The sequence below is a fragment of the Pan troglodytes genome, chromosome 13 (genome assembly GCF_028858775.2).
Source record: "Pan troglodytes isolate AG18354 chromosome 13, NHGRI_mPanTro3-v2.0_pri, whole genome shotgun sequence".
In the NCBI taxonomy this organism is placed as follows: domain Eukaryota; kingdom Metazoa; phylum Chordata; class Mammalia; order Primates; family Hominidae; genus Pan; species Pan troglodytes.
The window spans coordinates 136,177,490-136,199,120 of record NC_072411.2 but is presented as its reverse complement, the minus strand read 5'-3'; the positions used below and the strand labels follow the sequence as shown (position 1 = coordinate 136,199,120).

Below are 21,631 nucleotides of genomic sequence, written 5' to 3'. Positions count from 1 at the left end.
CCAAGGAACAGCCTAGATTCTTTTAATGAACTAGAACGTAAGTGCAGCAAATGCAAGAATCAATGGATTATTATGCAGGAAATGAACAACTTCCAGGGACCTTCCTTAAAGTAAGGTCTATTCCCATAGTCTTCAAGGAGGGTGCCCACTGCTGAAGTATAAAAATAGGAGAAAACAAATGGCTTGCTCTCGCCCTGGATTCTTACTTCCTTTCAACTTTGGTGTAACAGAAGGAAAAAAAATAGACAATTATCTGTTTATTTCATCCCAAGTTCCGGGATCAAAGGTTGATTCAAGGATGGAGACGGGGGAATTGGTAAAGGCTTGCCCCCAGGGTCAGCTCCTCGCCTAGGTCAAACGGTTTCCAGTTCACTCCCACAAGAGACTGACACTGTCTTCCCTGGCCACTACCCCAGGGAAGGATTACCCTCACCCCTCTACATAAAGAAGCCTAAGGAGACACTGGCAGAGTATACCTAGCTGGCTGCCTATAAAGTTATATTTTCAGTGATGTTCTTAAGGATATGACAAACACAACATTCAAAAAAACGATCTTATATCTAGAAGTAAAAAGCATACAAAAAGTTGGACATGCCAAATTTGTTGTCTCTGAGGCCACCAGTGGTTCTGAATTTTGGGGACACCTGTTTTCTCATGGGCTCTTTTGCTCCTCTTTTTTTTTCTGTGTAGATGCAAATGTCTACACCCACACACACTCACAAAATAAGTGATGTCCTTCTCTTAGTTCCTTTTCATTCATCAGTTACTTAATTCTCAATATGTTAATAAAAGTTTAAGGTTAAAGAAAGGGCGAGTTGATAGGAAATCAGTCTGTCTGCCCGTTTTACTCAGTCAGCACATTTGAGAAAGAATGAGAGATGAGAAGACTGGATATTTAGGAGGGGGGTGTGCGTGTCTGAATCTGACTCTCTTCTGATTATTACCACTCTTTAATCACCTTTAGATTTGTATCATTTTAGTTGTTCTATCTGTTGCTGATTTTTTTTCTATATTTCAACAGATAAACTAAACAAGATGGCATGTGTTTCAAAACCCAAATTGTAATTTATTATAAGGTTTAATAGTGTTTTCATTAAACACGATTATGAAAAAGTTGAAATAAGTTCTCCCTTAATATGCAAGGCTTATTTTCTTGAGCACTTCAGAAGGCTGTACCTCCCTTTCAGATTACATCAAATGTGCATCAGTCTTGCTCTAACAAAGCCCTCCATAATACAGTGCTTTTTAATATGAGCTATAACTGTCAGAACCCAAGGAAAAGAACTCTGAGACCAGAAAGATTGAAAGGAACCTGATGCAACACGATTTCCCCTATAGCACAATCACCCCATGAATAGGAATTTCTGCAGCTTAAGTACTTAATGCATAGACAGTGGTCAGTGTATGAGGTCAGTGCCAGGGCCAGCACAGTTCTGAGCACTGAGCAGGTACTCAATAAATACTCACGGAAGGAAGGGAAGAGAGGAAGGAGAAAGAAGAGAATTCTTAATTATGTTTCCATTCCTTGCAATTTGCTTTCTCAAAAAAAAAAAAAAAAAAAAATTCTAATCCAGTGGAATGCCCATTGCTGTTCTTTTCCTAACTTGACATGTCCATAAAACATTCTTAACATTTGGTTTCAAGATTTGGACAGGTAATGAGAAAACATAATAAAAGCAAACGGTAAGACCATGGAGCAAAGCCTTGGGTTCAATTTTGCCAGTTAATTGAATTGCATTTTTATTGTGCAAAAGAGTTATTGTTAAAAACCTTGAATGCCTCACCAAAACATTTTTTGTTAGTAAAAAGATGATTAACATATTTGTATATTCATAGTAATAAATATAATATCATGAGAATAAGACATCTTTGGGTGCTGATCTGTAAATACATTCATGATACAGAATTAAGGAAGATCAAAAAATAACAGAACTTGGAACAGTGTGACCTTGTTTCAATTCATGCCAAAATAGCTGCATAGGTTGCAAGTGTTTTAAAAGGTCCTACAGGACAAGATACTTACACCCTGCCCCTAGCAATGCTAATCCCTGGTGTGGGCAGCAAAATTGGTAGGGAGGGTAATGTGAGGAGGAACTTCAACTTGTTCTTTCTCTATCTCTGTATTTTTTTTTTTTTTGCACAATGCATTATTTTCAAATTTGGTAATTTATGGAAATAAAATAACTGAGGAAAAAATCATGATTTTAATTTAGTCTTAAAAGATGCAAATCTTTAGAGCAAAGTAAAAAGCTATTAGAATGACTCACCTTGCTATAATTAGATTTTTCTCCATTAGAGTTCATACAGTTTTATTTGATTTTATTAGCAATCTCTTTCAGAAGACCCTTGAGATCATTAAGCTTGGAAAGAGAAAAAAATAGAACTCATCTTAAGATAAATTTTCCAACTTTCATTTTTAAATTATCGCTCTGTGCCTTTTCTAAGAAACAGACATGTCTACTAAATAGCAAGCATGGCACATCTAAAATAAGGCAGAATGAGAGTGGCATGTGATATTTCAGATCCTGATCATTGCTTACTTTCTGAAATCATATCACTAGCAATTAGTAACCAATTAGTAAACCAATTAATATTAACTTTACTCAGATCCAAATCATTAGTGCTCCCAAACAGAAATAATAGATTGCAATAATACAAACTAGTAATATGTAAAAAGAATAATGTTCTATGTAACTAACATTAATAAAAGTATAAGACACTAAGTTTTGCTTTGGTAAAAGTATAATACTAATAAAAATAATGTGATACTAAGAAATCAAATTTTTGCAAATAAAAGATCTCCCCACACACACAAAAACAGCAGACAATTTAAGTAAGCGGCATAATGAAATTAATCTTGATCCATGCATGTTTCACAAATTTATCACAAAAGATACATGAAGTCATTTTAAATTACATGTCATATTACTACATTTGCTAAAAGCAATTTCTGTACAGTTTGGTTTCTAATTTGCTTTATCACTCACTCAAGAAAAAAATCTGTAAGTTGAGCTTAATTCCAGTAGTAACCTTTTACTTTACCTGTTTAAAAATAAAAGAAAAAAATGAAACTATAAGTGCTAATGGCTTCCTAAAATAAATAAGGCATAGTAAGATCCATACTTACAGACTTAAGATGAATTGTAAATAACTTTGTTTTCTGGTATAAGGAGATGGGGAAATTTTGTATTCCCTATAGGAACTTTTGAGAGAGACTTGTATTTGTTAATAGTAAAATGACTTTAGTAAGCTGTTTAAAGTAGAGCAAAAACTCCAAGAGCAAAATACATTTTAAAAAAAGAGAGTTGAAAAACAATGGGAAAAAAATCATTGAAAGTAAGAGTTGGTTTTTTGAAAAGATAAACAAAATCAACAAACCTTTTAAGAAAAGGAAGAAGATACAAATAAATACAGTCAGAAATGAGAAAGACAACCTTACAACAGAGGGCATAGAAATGAAAGGGATCAGAAGGGGCTAGTATGAACAATTATATGCAAACAAGGTGGATAACCTAGAAGAAATGGAAATATCCCAGAAATGTACAACTTACAAAGACCTGAATCAAGAAGAAATACAAAGCCTGAACAGACAAACAACAAATGAAGAAAACGAAAATCAGCAATCAAAAAGCTTTCAACAAAGAAAAGCCCAGGATGGCTTACTGGGAAATCAGATGGCTTACTGGTAAATTCTAGCAGACAGTCAAAGAAGAACAAATGCCAAACCTTAGACTCTTCCAAAAAATAGAAAACGGAACAAGTACAAATTCATTGTGTGAGGCCAGCATTGTTCTTTTACCAAAGCCGGAAAAAGATAACACAAGAAAAGAAAACTATAGGCCAATGTTTCTGAGGAACATAGATACAGAAATCTCAATAAAATACTAGCAAACTGAATTTCAGAGCATATTAAAAGGATCCGTGGAGACACCACCACCCAGGGGTATTTAGCCCTGGGATGCAAGGGTGGTTCAAAATATGAAGATTCATCAGTGCGATACACTACATTAACAGAATGAAAGACAAAAACCACATGATCATCTCAATAGACACAGAAAAAGTAGTTGACAAAATTCAAGGTCTTTTCATGATAAAAGAAAAAAAAAAGACTCTCAACAAAATCGATATAGAAGGAACTTACTACAACACAATAAAGGCCATATATGAAAAAACCCACAACTAACATCATATTTAATGGGATAAAACTGAAAGCTTTTTCTCTAAGATCAAGAATAAGGCAAGAATGCCCAGTCTCACCACTGCTATTTAACATAGCATGACAAGTTCTAGCCAGAGAAATCAGACAAGAAAAAAAGAAAAGAAAAGGCATCTAAATAACAAAGAAGAAAGTAAAATTATCTCTATTTGCATATAACATAATCTTATATGAAGAAAACCCTAAAGACTACACACACACACACACTCACACACAATCACACACACACACAAAAACTGTTAGAACTGCTGGGCGTGGTGGCTCATGCCTGTAATCCTAGCACTTTGGGAGGCCAAGGCAGGCAGATCACAAGGTCAGGAGATGGAGACCTTCCTTCTCAACATAGTGAAACCCTATCTCTACTAAAAATACAAAAATTAGCTGGGCATGGTGGTGCACGCCTGTAATCCCAGCTACTCAGGAGGCTGAAGCAGGAGAATCGCTTGAACCCAGGAGGCGGAGGTTGCAGTGAGCTGAGATTGCACCACTGCACTCCAGCCTGGGCGACAGAGACTCTGTCTCAAAAAAAAAAAAAAAACTGTTAGAACTCATAAATAAATTCAGTATATTTGCAGGATACAAATTCAACATATAAAAATTAATGGCATTTCTATACACCAACAAAGAGCTATCTAGAAGGGAAATTATGAAAACAATCCATTAATATAAGTAACAAAAAGAATAAAATTCTTACGAATTTAACAAAGAAGTAAAAGACTGGTACACTGAAAATTATAAAACATTGATAAAGGAAATCTTTTTTTTTTTTTTTTTTTTTTTTAAGAGATGGAGTCTCGCTCACTCTGTCTCCCAGGCTGGAGTGCAGTGGCGCGATCTCGGCTCACTGCAAGCTCTGCCTCCCGGGTTCACGCCATTCTCCTGCCTTAGCCTCCAGAGTAGCTGGGACTACAGGCACCAGCCACCACACCCGGCTAATTTTTGTGTTTTTAGTAGAGACGGGGTTTCCCTGTGTTAGCCAGGATGGTCTCGATCTCCTGACCTCGTGATCCACCTGCCTCGGCCTCCCAAAGTGCTGGGATTACAGGCATGAACCACTGTGCCCGGCCAGGAAATTTTAAAAGACACAAATAAATGGAAAAACATCCCATGTTCATGGATTGAAAAAATGAATATTGCCAAAATATCCATTCTACTCAAAGAAGTCTACAGATTCAATGCAATCCCTATCAAAATTCCATGAGCTATTTTTTAAAGAAATAGAAAAAAAATCCTAAAATTATATAAAACCACAGAAGATTCTGAATAGCCAAAGCAATCTTGAGCAAAAAGAACTAAGCTGGAAGCATCACACTTCCTGACTTCAAATTATATTACAAATCTAAAGTAATCAAAACAGTATGGTACTGGCATAAAAACAGACTATAGACCAATGGAATAGAATAAAGGGCCCAGAAATAAATTCACATATTTATAGCCAACTGATTTCTCCAAAGGCATCAGTGGGGAAAGGAAAGTCTTCAATAAACGGTGTTGAAAAAACGGGATATCCACACGTAAAAGAATAACATTGGACCCCTATCTCAGACTATACACAAAAATCAACTCAAAATGGATCAAAGGCTTAAACATAAGACTTGAAACTGTAAAACTCCCAGAAGAAAGCATAGGGGAAAACCTTCTTGACTCTGGTCGTGGCAATGATTTTTTTGGATATGACTCCAAAAGCAAGGACAAGAAAAGCAAAAACAAACAAGTGGGATTATGTAAAACAAAACCTTCTTCACAACAAAGGAAGCAATAAATTAAATAAAAGGGCAACCTATGAAGTGGGAAAAAGAGATTTACAAACCATTTATCAGTAAGCACCTAATATCCACAATACATAAGGAACTCATACAACTCAATACCAAAAATACAAATAAACTGATTAAAAAGTGGGTAAAAACTTAAACAGACACTTCTCAAAAGAAGAAATTCAAATGTCAAACAGGTATATAAAAAGGTGCTCAACACTTAAGCATCAGGGAAATACAAATCAAAACCACAATGAGACCATACCTCACACCTGTTACGATGCTTATTATCAAAAAGGCAGATGATAAGTGTTGGCAAGGAGGTGGGAAAAGGGGAACTCTTGTACACTATTGGTGGGAAGGTAAGTTGATATAGCTATTATGGAAAACAGTATAGAAGTTCCTCAAAAAAATAAAAATACAATTATCATATGATCCAGCAATCCCACCTCTGGGTTTAGGTCCAAAAGAATTGAAATCAGGATCACAAAGAGATATCTGCATTCTCACATTCACTGCCATTCTCACTGCAGCATGATTCACAATAGCCAAAATATGGAAACTACCTAATGTCCATCAAGAGATCAATGGATAAAGAAAATGTGGTACATACCTATAATGGAATATTTTTCAGCCTTAAAATAGGGAAAGAAATCCTGCCATTTTCCACAGCGTAAGTGGAGCTGGAGGACATTGTGCTAAACAAAATTAGCCAGACACAGAAAGAGAAATAATGCACTATCTCACTTATATGTGAAATCTAAAAGAGTCAAACTCATCAAGTCAGAGAGTAGCATGGTGGTTGCCGGGGCTAAGAAGGAGGGGCAAATAAGGTGATATTGGTCAAAGGGCAGAAAGTTTCTGTTACGCAAGATAAATAAATTCTAGAGATCGACTGTACAGCATGGTGACAATAGTTAACAATATTGTACCCACGAAATTTGCCAGGAGGAGAGATTTTAAATTAATCTAATTCCCTCACACATACATACAACACTCACAGATGGTAAATATGTAGAAGTAATACAATGTTAATTAGCTGGGCTGGGTTGTAGTGATCATTTTGCAATGTATACATGCATCGAAGCATCAGATTGTACATTTTAAATATATATAATTTTATATGTCAATGATATCTCAATAAAGCTGTTTAAAAATAAATTTAAAAGACTCCAGAAGCTTTCTTGAGAAACAAAAGATTATCCCTAAAATTCTGTGTGAGTAAAAAGAAGGAGGGTTTTTTAGTTGTTCAGAAGGGGAAGTAAGAGGACAGAGGGGGAAATTTTAAAAAAAGAGACGGAGCAGGGGGAAAGGGAGAAGGGGAGGGAGGCGGTGGGACCTCCTGAGTGATGGCCGAGGCTCTGCGTTGTGCAGTGGGGATCCAGGCTGACGAACTTCCTGGACCCTAGGAGTCAGGTCGGCGGTATCCACAATTCTACCGCCTCTCCTCTGACCCAGGGCCCAGGCTGGGGCCAAGGCTTGCACCCTGTCCCTCTCTTCCTGCATCCACTGTTGCTGCCCTCCTCTGTCCACTCTCTGCATGTCCCACAGCAGGGTCAGGACCAAGGTGTGGCTTGGGGAAGCTTTTGCCCAAACCCTAAGATGGCTTTCCATTAGCTCCCCCCGAAGTAACCCCAAATAAACTCAAGTAAAAAACAAAACAAACTAAAATAGACTGTTTTCTCTACAAACACACCACGTAGAAGAGTTCCCAGCGCATCTAACTCCCCAACCAGATTGCTGGAGCCTCTCCTCCACAACCATTCTGATCACTCAGAGAGCACTGTGAAAGGAGGATTCCAGATAGGTCCCTCTTGGGTTTTAAAACTCCCCGAGCCTTCCCTTGCATGGGAATAAAATCCAGCTCTATAAAGAGGCAAGCAAGTTCCCAGGCAGAATAACCCAGACTCCCCCACTTCTTCCCACTGGGCTCTCTTCTGGTTCATGCTGCCCCTCATTTCAGCTGCTTAGAACAACCCATGGTTCTCTAGACTTAGGGCCTTCACAGCTGCCAACTACTGCCTAGATTTTTTAAATGTTGAGGGTAAACAACACAAATAAATAAACAAGAAACTGTAAACAGATAAATTCTTATATGAGAGCTCTGCAAGGGACCCCTTTTGTTCATTTATTCATTCAATAAACATTTATTAAGGCTTTACTATGGACAAGGTACTGGGTGGTGGAGATTTTGCCAAACCAGATGGGGTCCTGTCTACCCACCGAACAGCCACAACACTGGGAGGTCTATGAATGTCATCATCCGGGATGCCATTCTCAAACTAACGTGATAGAATACCAAATATCATCTCCTCTTCAGAGCCTAGCAGGGATCTAGCATATACGAATCGATTGTGATTTGAACCTGATTATAATTTCAGCTACCCAGCTCAGAGTGAGGGCAGACACACTCTATGCCTGGTGTTCATATGCGTACTCACGCATTTCCAATGCCCTCCAAATAAAACAGGCAACGAATCAGAGTGGCAGCAAAGACTAGCATCAAGGCACACTGGCTCCCAAAAAGCTCTTTTGAGCCTTCCTTATGTTCCCTATAATTGTAAGCATCTTCACCTGCCTCCACAGCTGAAAGAAAGAGAAGAGGGGGCCCTGAGTCGGATAAGACAGAAAAGATTTTGGACATCATGGAAGTGGGACTTCAAGACTCTTCCCTGGGAGATGCTTAGAGCATGAGAAGCAATACCATTCCAGCACCCTGCTCTTAGACAGTGAATTAAGAAAGCTGAATATAACTTCTTTTATTACCACAACTACTGGCCTCTAGCTGAAAGCTCAAAGTATTAGTGACCAAAAAAAAAAAAAAAAAAATCCAAACTATTAACAGAACCATACCTTTGTATCCAGTTGTCTAAATCGATGCCTCATTCTGCAAAGAAGTTAATGAAAAAGAAAGTGAACAAGAGAAAAACAGTTGAGAGAGGGCTATTAGGCTCCATTTTGCAGTCTTTTAAATTAAAGTACAGAATACAAGTCATTTTCACTCTTAGCTAAATCAAGAATCAGCTGCATTTACCTTTCTGATTTTCTTCTTAGTACCCAAACAAAGCAGAATTTTATCTCATCACAATTAGAAGTGCAGCACATAAATGCTATTGCTGTTGACAAGGCGGTGAAAAAGGACTTGTAAGTCTGTGTGTCCCTTGCAAAACCTAGATCTCAGAGTCTAGGGACGGAGGAGAGCTTATGACATCATCTCTGTTGTTAGAATGAGCATCCCATGCTTCTTTCAACAGCTGTACTGAACCCAGCAAAGGTATTAGTTGTGCTTATATATACTCATATTTTGTTAGAGCGAAACTTGAGGTGTGTTTTGAACCCTCAGGAAGAGTGACAGCTGTCAGTGAAGAACGTTAACATTTACAATAAGAGCACGCTCTATAGACTTCACAACACATTACTTCTGGGCCACCTACAGACTTAGCTATGACTTATCTATTTCTATAAGATGTTTAATCAACGTATTTCTTAATCACATGGATTTTATAACAGCTTCATGCGATTCATAAATGAATTCAGGATTTTTCATGGGCAGCCTGTAACAGATCAACAAAATGGTTTTTCTATCTTCTAATCTCTGTACTTCTTCACCACAAAGATAAATAGGTGTGTGGCACTTGCAAGATAATGCCAATGGCCCATGACCTGTGAGTCTTGCCAGAACCCACCTCTGCGGCCGCAGCAGGGGACCCACCCTCTTGTTACCTAGTTCCATGGCCCTGCACTGCAGGCTCCAAATACCTCTCTCTCTCCCAGGGCCTTGAAGGGCAATTGGGATAGTAGGTGGGTGTTTTTTCTCCTTCTCCAAAGGCTGGCACACACTTACGCGTTTGTCATCTTCAATTGCCCAGGTAATATCTTTGTGGTGGTATTGTTCTCTGTTGAAAATGCTCTTTACTGAGTTTGCTCAAATAAGCTGCCTACATTCTATGGGCTTATGTCTACAGAGGGAGCCTTGCAAAGCAGAAAGGGATGTCTGACATACTCCTCTGAGGTGTCGTTGGCTTTTGTGTTGATCTTGACAAGGTAGTTTTCCTTCATGACACCCTCCCATGCCAGAGTCTCATTGTCTTCATTTTTGAAACCTTGAATAATGAGAAAAAGAAAACATTCAAATTGTTTCATTTGCCCCTTGCTTCCTAAATTAAGATCTTCTAAGGCATTTTGTGAGACTCTAGAACTAAGAATGAGATTCGTCCTGCACAGGCTGGTTTGACTGATGTTACTTCCTAGTGACAGCATCAGAGTGATGGAATAGTAATGGCTTTCTCCTAACAATGAAGAATTGGAGCTGCCTGTGTGAAATAGGAATGCAATCTTTATTCTAAATAATCGATCCAAATCCTATCTGTGTGTTTTGTGACTTAGCAAAATCATTCCACTAATGAATTTAGTTCTCACATTTGATATGTGCTCTTCTTCCATTTTGATGACATAAAAATGCTAAACAATTCAGCTGGATAATTGCTGATGAATTGTGTACTTACTCTCAACCTAAAACTGGGGTAGGAGCTCTGGAGGAGAGGAAAATAAGCCCGAGGCATTGTTCCTGTCCTTCTGAAACATGAGCTGTGGACCTCAAAGAAAGTTCACCTAAGATAGGGCATGCCGTAAGATTGTTCTGGGACATATTCCAGTAAGATTTTTAGTTCAATTTCTTATGGTGCCTGAGCCTTTCAGAAGACAGGAAAACAAAAGGACAGATCCACATGTCACCTATATTTCAGGTACGAATGCAATGGACGTCAAACCTCCACACAAATTCACGGGGACAAGAGAGCACATATGCTCACACAGGTGTCCATTTGGAATAAAATTATGTTGTTTTTAACTTTTGAGTTACCATTTAAATGTATTCATCAACATGTTAGAGTTTAGGAATAATTATAAGATTTCTCTGGATTTAAAAAGAATTAATTGGCGGTCAAAGACAGAACCAATATGCACATGGCTGGATTTAAGCAAATTCTGTGTGTGTGTGTGTGTGTGTGTGTGTGTGTGTGTGTGTGTGTGTGTGTAGATGACGTTTCGCTCTTGTCACCCAGGCTGGAGTGCAGTGGTGCAATCTCGGCTCACTGCAACCTCTGCCTCCCTGCAACCTCAGCCTCCTAGGTTCAAGCGATTCTCCTGCCTCAGCCTCCCAAGCAGCTGGGACTACAAGCGCATACCACCAAACCCAGCTAATTTTTATATTTTTAGTAGAGATGGGGTTTCATCACGTTGGCCAGGCTGGTCTCAAACTCCTGACCTCAAGTGGTTTACCTGCCTTGGCCTCCCAAAGTTCTGGGATTACAGGCTTGAGGCACTGTGCCCAGCCTCAATTTAAGCAAATTCTACATAGCAAATATGTATTTATTTTTAAGTGTGGTTATTCACTTTACAAAATAATTCTTAACTAATTTTTTGAATTGTATTTTTCCCAACAAAGAAGTTTCAATGTCTTTTCTTCAAACAAAATCAATGAGAGAGTCCAACAGGAGTGCTTAAAAATCAGCATGGAAAGGGTAGACACTCCTGGACACAGACAGCCAGAGAGCAAGGATGACAAATGACCAAAAAATAAAAATAAAAAATGACCAACCTCTGTAACAGTCAAAGAAATGCTGATTGAAATGATGACATCACATTTTCACTAACCATACTGGAAAATTAGCAGTAAAATAATGACTATATCCCATGTTGGCAAGAACGTGGAGAAATAGGTCTCCCATACGAGGGGGCAAATCTGTCAATTGTTACTGCCTTAGGGTAATGGGGGACCAGAAGGTGGAGGAGGGGGGACAGCCAATATACAAAGACTTAAGAGGTGCATACCCTTTATTTAGAAATTTCTCTTTAGAAATAACTCAAAGGAAAAAAGTATTCATGTGCTCAGAAATGAATGCATAGAACTCTTTAACATAGCATTATATGCTAGCAAAAGCATCAAAACAATCTACATGTTTAACAAGGAACTGATTAATTATGGTGCATCCATAGGCTGGAATACTACTCCACAGTTGAAGATTGTCATGTAGATTAGATGGTTATTTGTGGATATGGAAAAATTTTGCAATGTATTATTAGTTAAATGAGCAAGTTAGATTATGAATGTGTGTGTGTAGAGCAATCCAATTACTACACACCCACACAAAAATAACAGAATAAACACCAGTGTGTTGACAATATTTACCTCTGGATGGTGGGTTACATGTGCTCTTCATCTTTATTTGTGCTTTTCTATATTTTTCAAATGTCCTATAATGAATATGGATTGCTTTCCGAATCATGCAAAATAATACATTTTATGAAAAAGCAATTACTGTGTAGCATACATTTTTATTACTTGAAGATGTCACCAAAAAAAGTACCAAAAGTGAAACTTTGGATTCTACTGCTCTGAAAGTCATTTGAAAAATCTCGCATTTTTCTCCAAAGAAGAACAATTTCAGAATTAAACCCATGACGTCACCACCATTTGGAGGCAAAGCAAAATACATGTAGGAAACGAATTGCCAGCTAGAGGCCCTGGCAGCCTCCAAGTGCTGCGGTTTCAGGCATTAGTCATCTCCAAGGAGGAGAAGCAAATGAGCAGGCAGTGACCAGGCACCCTGGGGAGTCTGCAGTCAGAAAGTGGGGCTCTTGGCTCTCTCTGTCCCATTACCACCACACCACCCGAGGGTGGAGAAAGATCCTGTCCTTCTGTTGTCTCCTATTCTCAGTGTTTCTTTGTTTCTTCCGAGAATATAAACTATCTGAAGAGGGATCATGTCAACAGTTAAACACACCATTTCTCTGGTTATTATGAGATCGCCACTCTCCCAGGGGCCCACTTGGGAGACAGGTCCAAATTCACTCTTTCATGTCTGACTTATCTGGTGGCTTCCTTGTGCTGAAGCCCCTTTTCATTTGCTGGCCAAATTGGGGGATTTGTTTCCATTTTATAGTCATATTGTGCTTAATCATTAATTAAGTTTTAGGGGAATGTAATGAATTTCGTCCTGCCTTCTCAACCTCACCCCTAATCTGGAGTACTGATTTGTCCTTATTTAGACACTGAATTTCCTAATTCCCCTGATCCTGGGACTGAGTACAATGTATCTTTGGAGAATGGACCTTTATCCCATGCAGCCCCTCCTCCCACACATCCTCAACCTGAATCCCACTAGCGATGAGCAGTTCACTACCTCCACAGAACAATTAATCTCATTTCCAGATAGCCCACACTGTTAGACATTGTTCTTTGTACTGAATCAAAATCTTCCTCACTTTTATCCATTGTTTGTTTTCTCCCCTGAATCATTCAGAAAGAAGTATGACGCTTGTAGGTTTTCTGTTACCTGAAGGCACAGAATGGCCCCCTAAGACTTCTCCCAGGTCCTATAGCCACCAGCCATGACATGGCTTCAAGACAGAACCAATGAGAGTCCTGAGGCATGTCATTAAGTGCTTCTAGTATCTGGGTGCCATGTTTGAGTCAAATTCCAGATCTGAACTTCCAAATCCTCTCCCTGATATAAAGACTTTTTGTGCTTTTAGTCAGAATTGACTCACTTTGTCTTTCAAGGCAAAACGATGGAAAGAAAGACGCAACTTATCCAAATTGTCAAAACACTTTCTTCATTAAGAACAGCAATCACATATGTGTGATCGTTAATGACATCCCCAAAGCGACATTTAACATCTTAAAATAATGCTGTTAAAAGAGTTGACTATGATGATTCTTTAAGGCATGACACGAGTTCGGGGTCGTGAATACATTTATATTCTGAAAGCCAGACTTCAGGGGCTCACAGCTATAGGGAGAGCACAGAAATATGTTATGATCAATATTTAAAGTAATATTTATGAGTACTTTGTCTCCTTTTCTAAGTAGTTCAAGAACCCCACAAAAAACGATGCTTCTTGGCAAGTTAAATTTTTCTTAATTGCCACCAATTACCATGTCTAGGTTAGCAAAATTTATATTTTTACTTTCTGAATCTTCAAAATATTTGAGATTACACTAAAGGCACAGGCATAATCAGCCCTCTATGGAACATGAATCCAGTGGTGGCAGTCAGTGACCATTTTATCAAATACCCTTAGGAAAAAAACAGAAGGGAACAGCTGTCCAGCAGCCACTGAAAGACACAACACCTGTGAACAGTAGAATGAGGATTTTTAAAAAAAGCAGAGAGAAGGACCACCTAACCCTATTCCTTTAGTCACATGTAATGGATTCTCCCCTAGATTTCCCACTTCCAAATTGCCCTTAACTCCAAATTTCCTATCTAACAGCGACTTTTCTTTTTTCAGTAGTGTTCCAGGTGGAGGCGGGGAGGCATCTCACGACCCTCCCCTCCGCCAACATCTTCCCCAAATCACAGGAGTGAGCATCAGGATCTGAGAAGCCTAATTCCACGTGGTGATCTGTGGGTCTCCCCACACCAGCCCTGGGAGTTTCTTTGCTCATTTCTGCCTTGAGGGAAACAAGTCCAGTCATCAAAGAGGTGTCATGATGTATGTTTCATGGTTCATGTCACCATTTCTTGCACTGTAGTGTCTCCTGTCTACAGTTTTTCCTTCCTCTGGGATTCATTGTGACTTGGTGGGCTGAGGGCAGGGGAAAGGGGACCGTATGGAGCTAAAACGTGGCTGTAGGATACAGTCCAAGCCTTACTCTCGTCTCCTGCAACCCTCAGTCCTGAGGTCTTCTCTCCCCTGTCCTCCTACCTCTCTTAACTCCCTCCTCCCTCTGCCCACTCCTCGCTCTGTGGTGCCATCTCAGCCTCTGCCTCTTTGCTTGGCTAATTCCAATTCATCTTCTGGGTCTCAGCTTGAATATTCCCTTCCTCCATAAATCTTCCCTGATGCACTCTAGTCAAGGGTTTAAATGTCCTCTCTGTGGCCATCACAACCCCCTGCACATTCCCTAAAATTAGTGTTTCCCACACTTTTTAATTAAGGCTTTTCCACTTTCATTCTCTGCTCCCCACTCCCCCAGATCATGAGCCCTGCTCGAGGGCACAGATAGCTTCTAGCTTATTTAGCACCAAATCCCCAGGGCCCACTATCATGTGGTAGGCTCTTGGCACATATTTGTTGAATCAGCTCTCCCAGTCCCCCTCACTCACTGCATCGCAGGCTCTCCGCGAAATTATCTGCGTCACCTCTGGTCCAGCTCCCACCAAGTGATGGCCTCCAGGCCCAGCCCATGTGCCTTTGTTCATGGCTGCAGCCTCAGAACTGAGACTTCATGTTTGTGCAGGACTGACCCCCTCCTGCAAGAGGACTGCTTTTACACTATTTATTTTTATAGGTGCTAAGGGGGGGCGCTCCTTTTCATGCTGTGCTTTTCTTGCCTATGCACAATTTCCACCCATCCTTGTGCTCACTCAATTTTCCAATTTAGATCTGTGGGTAGTGTGGTGTGCGTTTTACAGAACTCTGCCAAAGTGGACTGTGGCAGGAAATGAGGTTGGTAGACTCTTGCTTCTGAAATTTATCAGAACTCAATGATGTTCCTTTCTAACTTTTGTTCCCCTACTTAGACATTTTATGAGCACTTTTTTCATTGGTTTCTGGGGGCCGTCCGGAATATAAGTGATGATAGGGTTTAGGACACACTACCTCAAAATATGGCACCACGGCATATTGAATATTTTAAACTGAAAGAATTGAAGAAAAACCACACAATCAGGAAGGTCTCTCTGATCTGACTTTTCCTGACCCTCTCCCCAGAAGCAGGTCATATCACCTAGGAAGGATTTTCTGATCTTCCCCTACAGCAGGTCATAGGACCCTCATGTGAGAGGCACACTCCTTATACCTAGGGAAAAACAGTGTCCTCATCTCCAAAGACACAGGGATGCAGAGAGAAATGTGAATGCATAGGCCTTGCTAGGTTTCCCAGTTTATTACCATGGGATCATACTCTGTTTGCCCTATCCTATTTCTCCACAACCTTCCACTCTTCATTCAACCTACTATTAAAAATGTTCAAGTTTGGCTGAGAACAGTAGCTAACGCCTATAATCCGGTAACTTTAGGAGGCTGAGGTGGGCGGATCACTTGAAGCCAGGAGTTCGAGACCATTCTGGCCAACATGGCGAAACCTGTCCCTACTAAAAATACAAAAACCAGCCTGGCGTGGTGGTGCACGCCTGTAATCCCAGCTACTCGGGATCCTGAGGCAGGGGAATTGCTTGAACTCGGGAGGTGGAGGTTTCAGAGAGCCGAGATTGCGCCACTGCACTCCAGCCTGGGGGACAGAGCGAGACACCATTTCTGAAAAAAAAAAAAGGTTGTTTCTTTGGATCTTCCTTTCCTTATGAAGGCTCCTATGTCACATAAAACTTATATTAAATTTCTATGCTTTCCTCTTGTTACTCTGTCTTTTGTTATAGGGATCTCAGCCATGAGCCTAAGACAGGTAGAGGAAAAGATATTTTTCCTCCCTGACTGTAACAAGATAACTGGATAATTTATAAATATCAAGGAAGCCTTTTCAATGCCAAATTGCCAAAGGTCATTTTCTAGAGCCAAGTTCATGCATTTTTAAAACATCCACACAGGGCCAGGGCGCAGTGGCTCATGCCTGTAATCCCAGCACTTTGGGAGGCCAAGACGGGCAGATCACAAAGTCAGGAGTTCAAGACCAGCCTGGCCAACATAGTGAAACCCCATCTCTACTAAAAATACAAAAATTAGCCAGGTGTGGTGGCGGGTGCCTGTACTCCCAGCTACTTGGGAGGCTGAGGCAGGAGAATCACTTGAACCCAGAAGGTGGAGGTTGCAGTGAGCCGAGATCATGCCACTGCACTCCAGCCTGGGCAACACAGCGAGACTCTGTCTCAAAAATAAACAAATAAATAAATAAATAAATAAATAAATAAATAATCCACATTGATCACAGATGCTGCTCAGAAAGAATGTGCTCAGGAAAGGTTTTTTCCAAGGATGGAAAACATACACAATCTTCAAATTACTTGTGAAAATATATCAATTTTGGAACAGTAGTAACAGAAAATCAGCTAAGTGCAGAGTATGCTGAAGCGGCTCTTTCTTAAAGATCTGCTGCAACTGCCTGGGCATGGTGAGGATCAGGAAAGTCTCCCCGGGTTCAGCCCATGTACTCAGCATTTTCCAGGGGTGAATGCAGCTGCAGATGTCAGGGCATAGAAAATTGTGTTCTAAATTGTTCGAGGCATCAAAGATAACGTGGGACTGCTCGAACTACCCAAGTCTAGTATGGTAGGTGAGTTAATGAGAGGTAAGCCCCCATGCACCTTGCTCCAAGGGTGCCACGCATTTCTGCTGTGAATTTGGGAGTAGGACGGGCAGTGAGAAGCTCCCCTTCTTTTGATAAACCAGCATTGGGTGGGGGAGGCATTCTCAGAGGACTGGCGCATTCAGCTCAGTGATGCCTAGAATGGTAGGTGGCCAAACAGGGCCACGATGGCCAAACAGGGCCACGGATTCTTCCACCCACCGGGCAGGCTGTCCTTCCCACCCAGAAGCAGAGTCACATTCTCTACCCGCTCTGTCTGGGTGGGCCTGTGACTTGCTTGGATCAATAGAACGCAGCAGAAGTGACGTCATCTGACTTTCTGAGCCACAGCCTCAGGGGCCTTGCAGTACCTGCTTTTTGCAGGAACCCAGCTGCTATGTGTGGTGACACTGAGACTCCCTGCTGCTGGCCAGCCAGCACTGCATGTGAGAATGCGTGTGGATGTCCAGACCAGCCAGCCTGGGGTCCAGCTTCCAATCACTGGATGCTTCAAGGAACAGAGGCAGCCAGCCCAGCCCAGCTCTGCCCTGCCCTGCCCTGCCCCAGGAGGGACCCACAGAATCATGGGCAAATAAATGCTTTCAGGAAACCAAGTTTTGGGGTGACTTGTTACATAATTATATATAACTGATCCACTTAGAGACGTAAAATGACCCTCCTTTATTTTTTTCACAAGAAGGAAACTGAAAATGAAAATCCTGAAGGTACCAAAGCGTGGTCCAACCCGAGTCATTAACTCTACATCCCTTGTCAGCACACAGGGCCGTTAAGACTAGAAGGGTGAACAGCAGTCCCTGAAACCAAGGAGGTTCCCAGAAGGCAAAAATGCCCATGTTACAATTGGGATAGTCCTGGGCAAATGGGCACAAGCTGCTCACTCTAACTGAATGGGTAGAATCTGCTCATCCTAACAGGATGGGCACAAGCTGGCACCCTAACTGGATGGGCACAAGCTGGCACTCTAACTGGATGGGCACAGGCGGCTCACCCTAACTGGATGGGCACAGGCTGCTCACCCTAACTGGATGGGCACAAGCGGCTCACTCTAACTGGATGGGCACAAGCTGGCACCCTAACTGGATGGGCACAAGCAGCTCACCCTAACTAGCTGGGTACAATCTGCTCACCCTAACTGGATGGGCACAAGCAGCTCACCCTAACTGGATGGGCACTAGCTGGCACCCTAACTGGATGGGCACAAGCTGGCACTCTAACTGGATGGGCACAGGCGGCTCACCCTAACTGGATGGGCACAGGCTGCTCACCCTAACTGGATGGGCACAAGCGGCTCACTCTAACTGGATGGGCACAAGCTGGCACCCTAACTGGATGGGCACAAGCAGCTCACCCTAACTAGCTGGGTACAATCTGCTCACCCTAACTGGATGGGCACAAGCAGCTCACCCTAACTGGATGGGCACTAGCTGGCACCCTAACTGGTTGGGCGCAGGCTGCTCACCCTAACTGGATTCCCAGGATGCAGGACTCTCAGTACTAAGATGGGGAAGTCCTGGGCAAACTACAACGAGATGGTCACCCTAGGCCCTAGGCACATTTGCCATTCTGAGTCCCTTCCTTCAGAAAAAATATATTAAAAATATTTTATGACTTAGTTGGTGTAAAACAAATACATTAATATATATGAGAACACTTTCTTTAATCTAAAAGCTCATTTTTTTCTTCTGGTTTTGAAAGAAAATGTAAAGATGTTCAGGAGCCCCTGAGGTCCTGTGGGCCCTGGCACTGTGCCTGATGGAGGAGTTGGCCCCACAGCTACATCCCCATCCCAGAGATGGATCTTTGGCTTAGGTCTGAGGTTAAGGGATGAAGAAAAAGGCCAGGGGTGCCCTTTCTATCTTTTCTTTTGTGTCCAAACCTCCAAACAAGTAAAAACAGGCCCCTTCCTCCCTGCATGCTTAATCTGGTTGAGGCATAACTGGGGGCTAGGAAGATTGTCTGGCTTAGTGGCTCTGGGAGAAACTCAAGCCTGATGTGGTTTCCTACAGGGCCAGGAAGAGAGCTGGATGCTGGCTCCCTGCATTCAAAGGACATATGGCTGACAGCTGCTACCACTTCAGGGGTAGGGAGTGGTGGCTGGGCGGGGAGCAGCCTGCACCCCAGTTTGTGAGGGCTAGGTGACCACATGAGAGAGAGAATGATCCACAGTCTGATGTGTGGATGCGTTGGGTTGATGGCTGCCTTCCTGAAGACATTAGTGTGTGGAGTGTGTGTGGTGGACCCCTGGAAACCAGAGGCTAGGGTAGGGGGCAGCCACCAGAGAAATCATGGCCAAGTCTTAGGAGTTGGGGTCAGAGGTGACAGCCAGGGACTCTCTGAAGGACCCCCTGAGTGCCCACACAATCAAGGATCAGTTTCAAACATCCGCCAGGCCAGAGGGCACGAAGCAGCCCAGAACAGCATCACTAAGAAAAGGCTTTCAGCTCCCCTTCCCATCCTGTCCCTCTGTGCTCCAGCTGTGGAGGGTCAGTCCCCACAGCTGGTGAATGGGAGCAAAGAGAGGGAACAGCCCACTGCCGACCCTCCCTGACAGCTCCATCAGCTGGGAATGGGGCAGGGAGGAGGAGTCTCACCTCTGAATAGCAATTAATAGGCTGGTTAATATATTGAACTGCACGTTCCTATTTCTTTCTTTCTTTCTTTCTTTCTTTTTTTTTTTTTTTTTGAGACGGAGTCTCGCTCTGTCGCCCAGGCTGGAGTGCAGTGGTGAGATCTCGGCTCACTGCATCCTCCACCTCCCGGGTTCAAGCAATTCTCCTGCCTCAGCCTCCCGAGTAGCTGGGACTACAGGACTACAGGCACACACCACCGCACCCGGCTAATTTTTTTGTATTTTAGTAGAGATGGGGTTTCACCGTGTTGCCCAGGCTGGTCACAAACTCCTGAGCTCAGGCAATCCGCCCGCCTAGGCCTCCCAAAGTGTTGGGATTACAGGCGTGAGCCACCACGCCTGGCCACACATTCCTATTTCTAAACTGAGATGATGTTTTCTCAAATATGACAATTGTAAGATTTTCTATTTTCCTAAGAAGAGTCACAAACCGTGCTGGAGTCAGATTTAAAGGTTCCTAGAGAATAAATTTCACGGGAACAATGAAAAGCAAAAACAAAGTCATGATTGGACACTATCCCATGAATTCTGCCCGTTCAACATACTATTTACATTATTATTACACGATCTGTCCAAAAGTCGTTCATTCCCTGCAAAGCAGGCTATCCCGGCAGATCTACAGTGCTTTCTTCAGCTACATTTCCTCTAGAGTAATTCATTGGTTGGCCTGAGGCCTGATCTTTACAGATGTACAGATGTGAACAGTGAAAGATCTGTGAATAATTCCTTCCTGTTGAGATACACACCAGGCATCCTTCCCTGAAATTAATCGCTGCTTCTGATCCCAAGTACACATGGATAAACCACTCACAGCAGACAGAAGACTCCATGTTTTTCTCCTTGCAGCAACACTTGAAGCACTTCTTCACCACCATGTAGAAGTAAGCGAAGACGATGAAGGGGAAGGGGATATTGAGGCGGCTGCAGTACTCCTGCACCAGGAAGTACCTCTGGAACTTCCAGACCTGGTCATTGTTCTCCTGGACGGTGCCCACCGTGTAGCTGGTGAGGGAAGAGAGAAGGCCAAGACTTAGCATTGCGCATGCCTCATCGCTAAACTGCCAAGTATGGCAATAGTGGTATTAAGCTATTACTGCAATAGCTTAAGTCTAGACAGGAGAGAAGAATCCAGACTGATACACGAGCCAAAATAACTCAGCAGGAAGTGAAAGTGATCTTCAATTCATGCTGGGTCAAAAGTGTGTCTGGCTTTTGGTGGTTTTTTTTTTTTAAATCACAAAAAAATGCTCAACAAACTTTAAAATTATTTTATTTCAAGATCTTTCAATGATTCTCTTTTTTTATTCATTTCTTATGATGTTAGATACAAAGTGGTCCAAGATGTCAACACCCTTGGGACTAGCATGGTGGCCCTCATCCATGTCTAAGTGTAAACAGCCTGAGAAGAAAACAGCTTGTTAGTGTTTATCAAGAGCCTTAAAAATGTTCATCCCTTTGACCCAATGACTTTACTTCTGGGAATCTACCCTAAGAATAAGGAAATACTAAGAAAAAATATATATGTAAATGAATATATATGCATGACTGTTGGCCACCAGCACCATATGTAACAGCTGCCCCCACCCCCTACTCAAAGAGAAAGAAAGAAACTAAATGTTCATCACTAAGAAAATGTGTCACACATTACGGTTAATCAACATGATTACATTATGCAGCCATTAAAGTTATGAATAATTGTTTTATTATGGGGAAATGCTTATCATATATGTTAAGTGAAAATAATTAGGCTCAAACTTGTACTT

General features: G+C 41.6%; 1 protein-coding gene across 3 annotated transcripts in view; it reads right to left on the bottom strand.

The window, feature by feature from the left end:
* TRPM8 (transient receptor potential cation channel subfamily M member 8) overlaps nucleotides 1-21,631 on the bottom strand; it is a 91,507-nt gene that overhangs the window by 1,521 nt on the left and 68,355 nt on the right. For 2 of the 3 annotated variants that reach the window (XM_054679580.2, XM_063790885.1), the window contains 4 exons: nucleotides 20,680-20,870; nucleotides 9,974-10,073; nucleotides 8,824-8,857; nucleotides 2,268-2,360 (listed from right to left, as the gene is read on the bottom strand). In XM_054679580.2, coding sequence (XP_054535555.1) covers nucleotides 2,310-2,360; nucleotides 8,824-8,857; nucleotides 9,974-10,073; nucleotides 20,680-20,870 — 376 coding nt within the window. In that variant the 3' untranslated portion in view covers nucleotides 2,268-2,309. The remainder of the gene's footprint in view (nucleotides 1-2,267; nucleotides 2,361-8,823; nucleotides 8,858-9,973; nucleotides 10,074-20,679; nucleotides 20,871-21,631) is intronic. The other variant, XM_054679578.2, reaches the window with a different exon arrangement.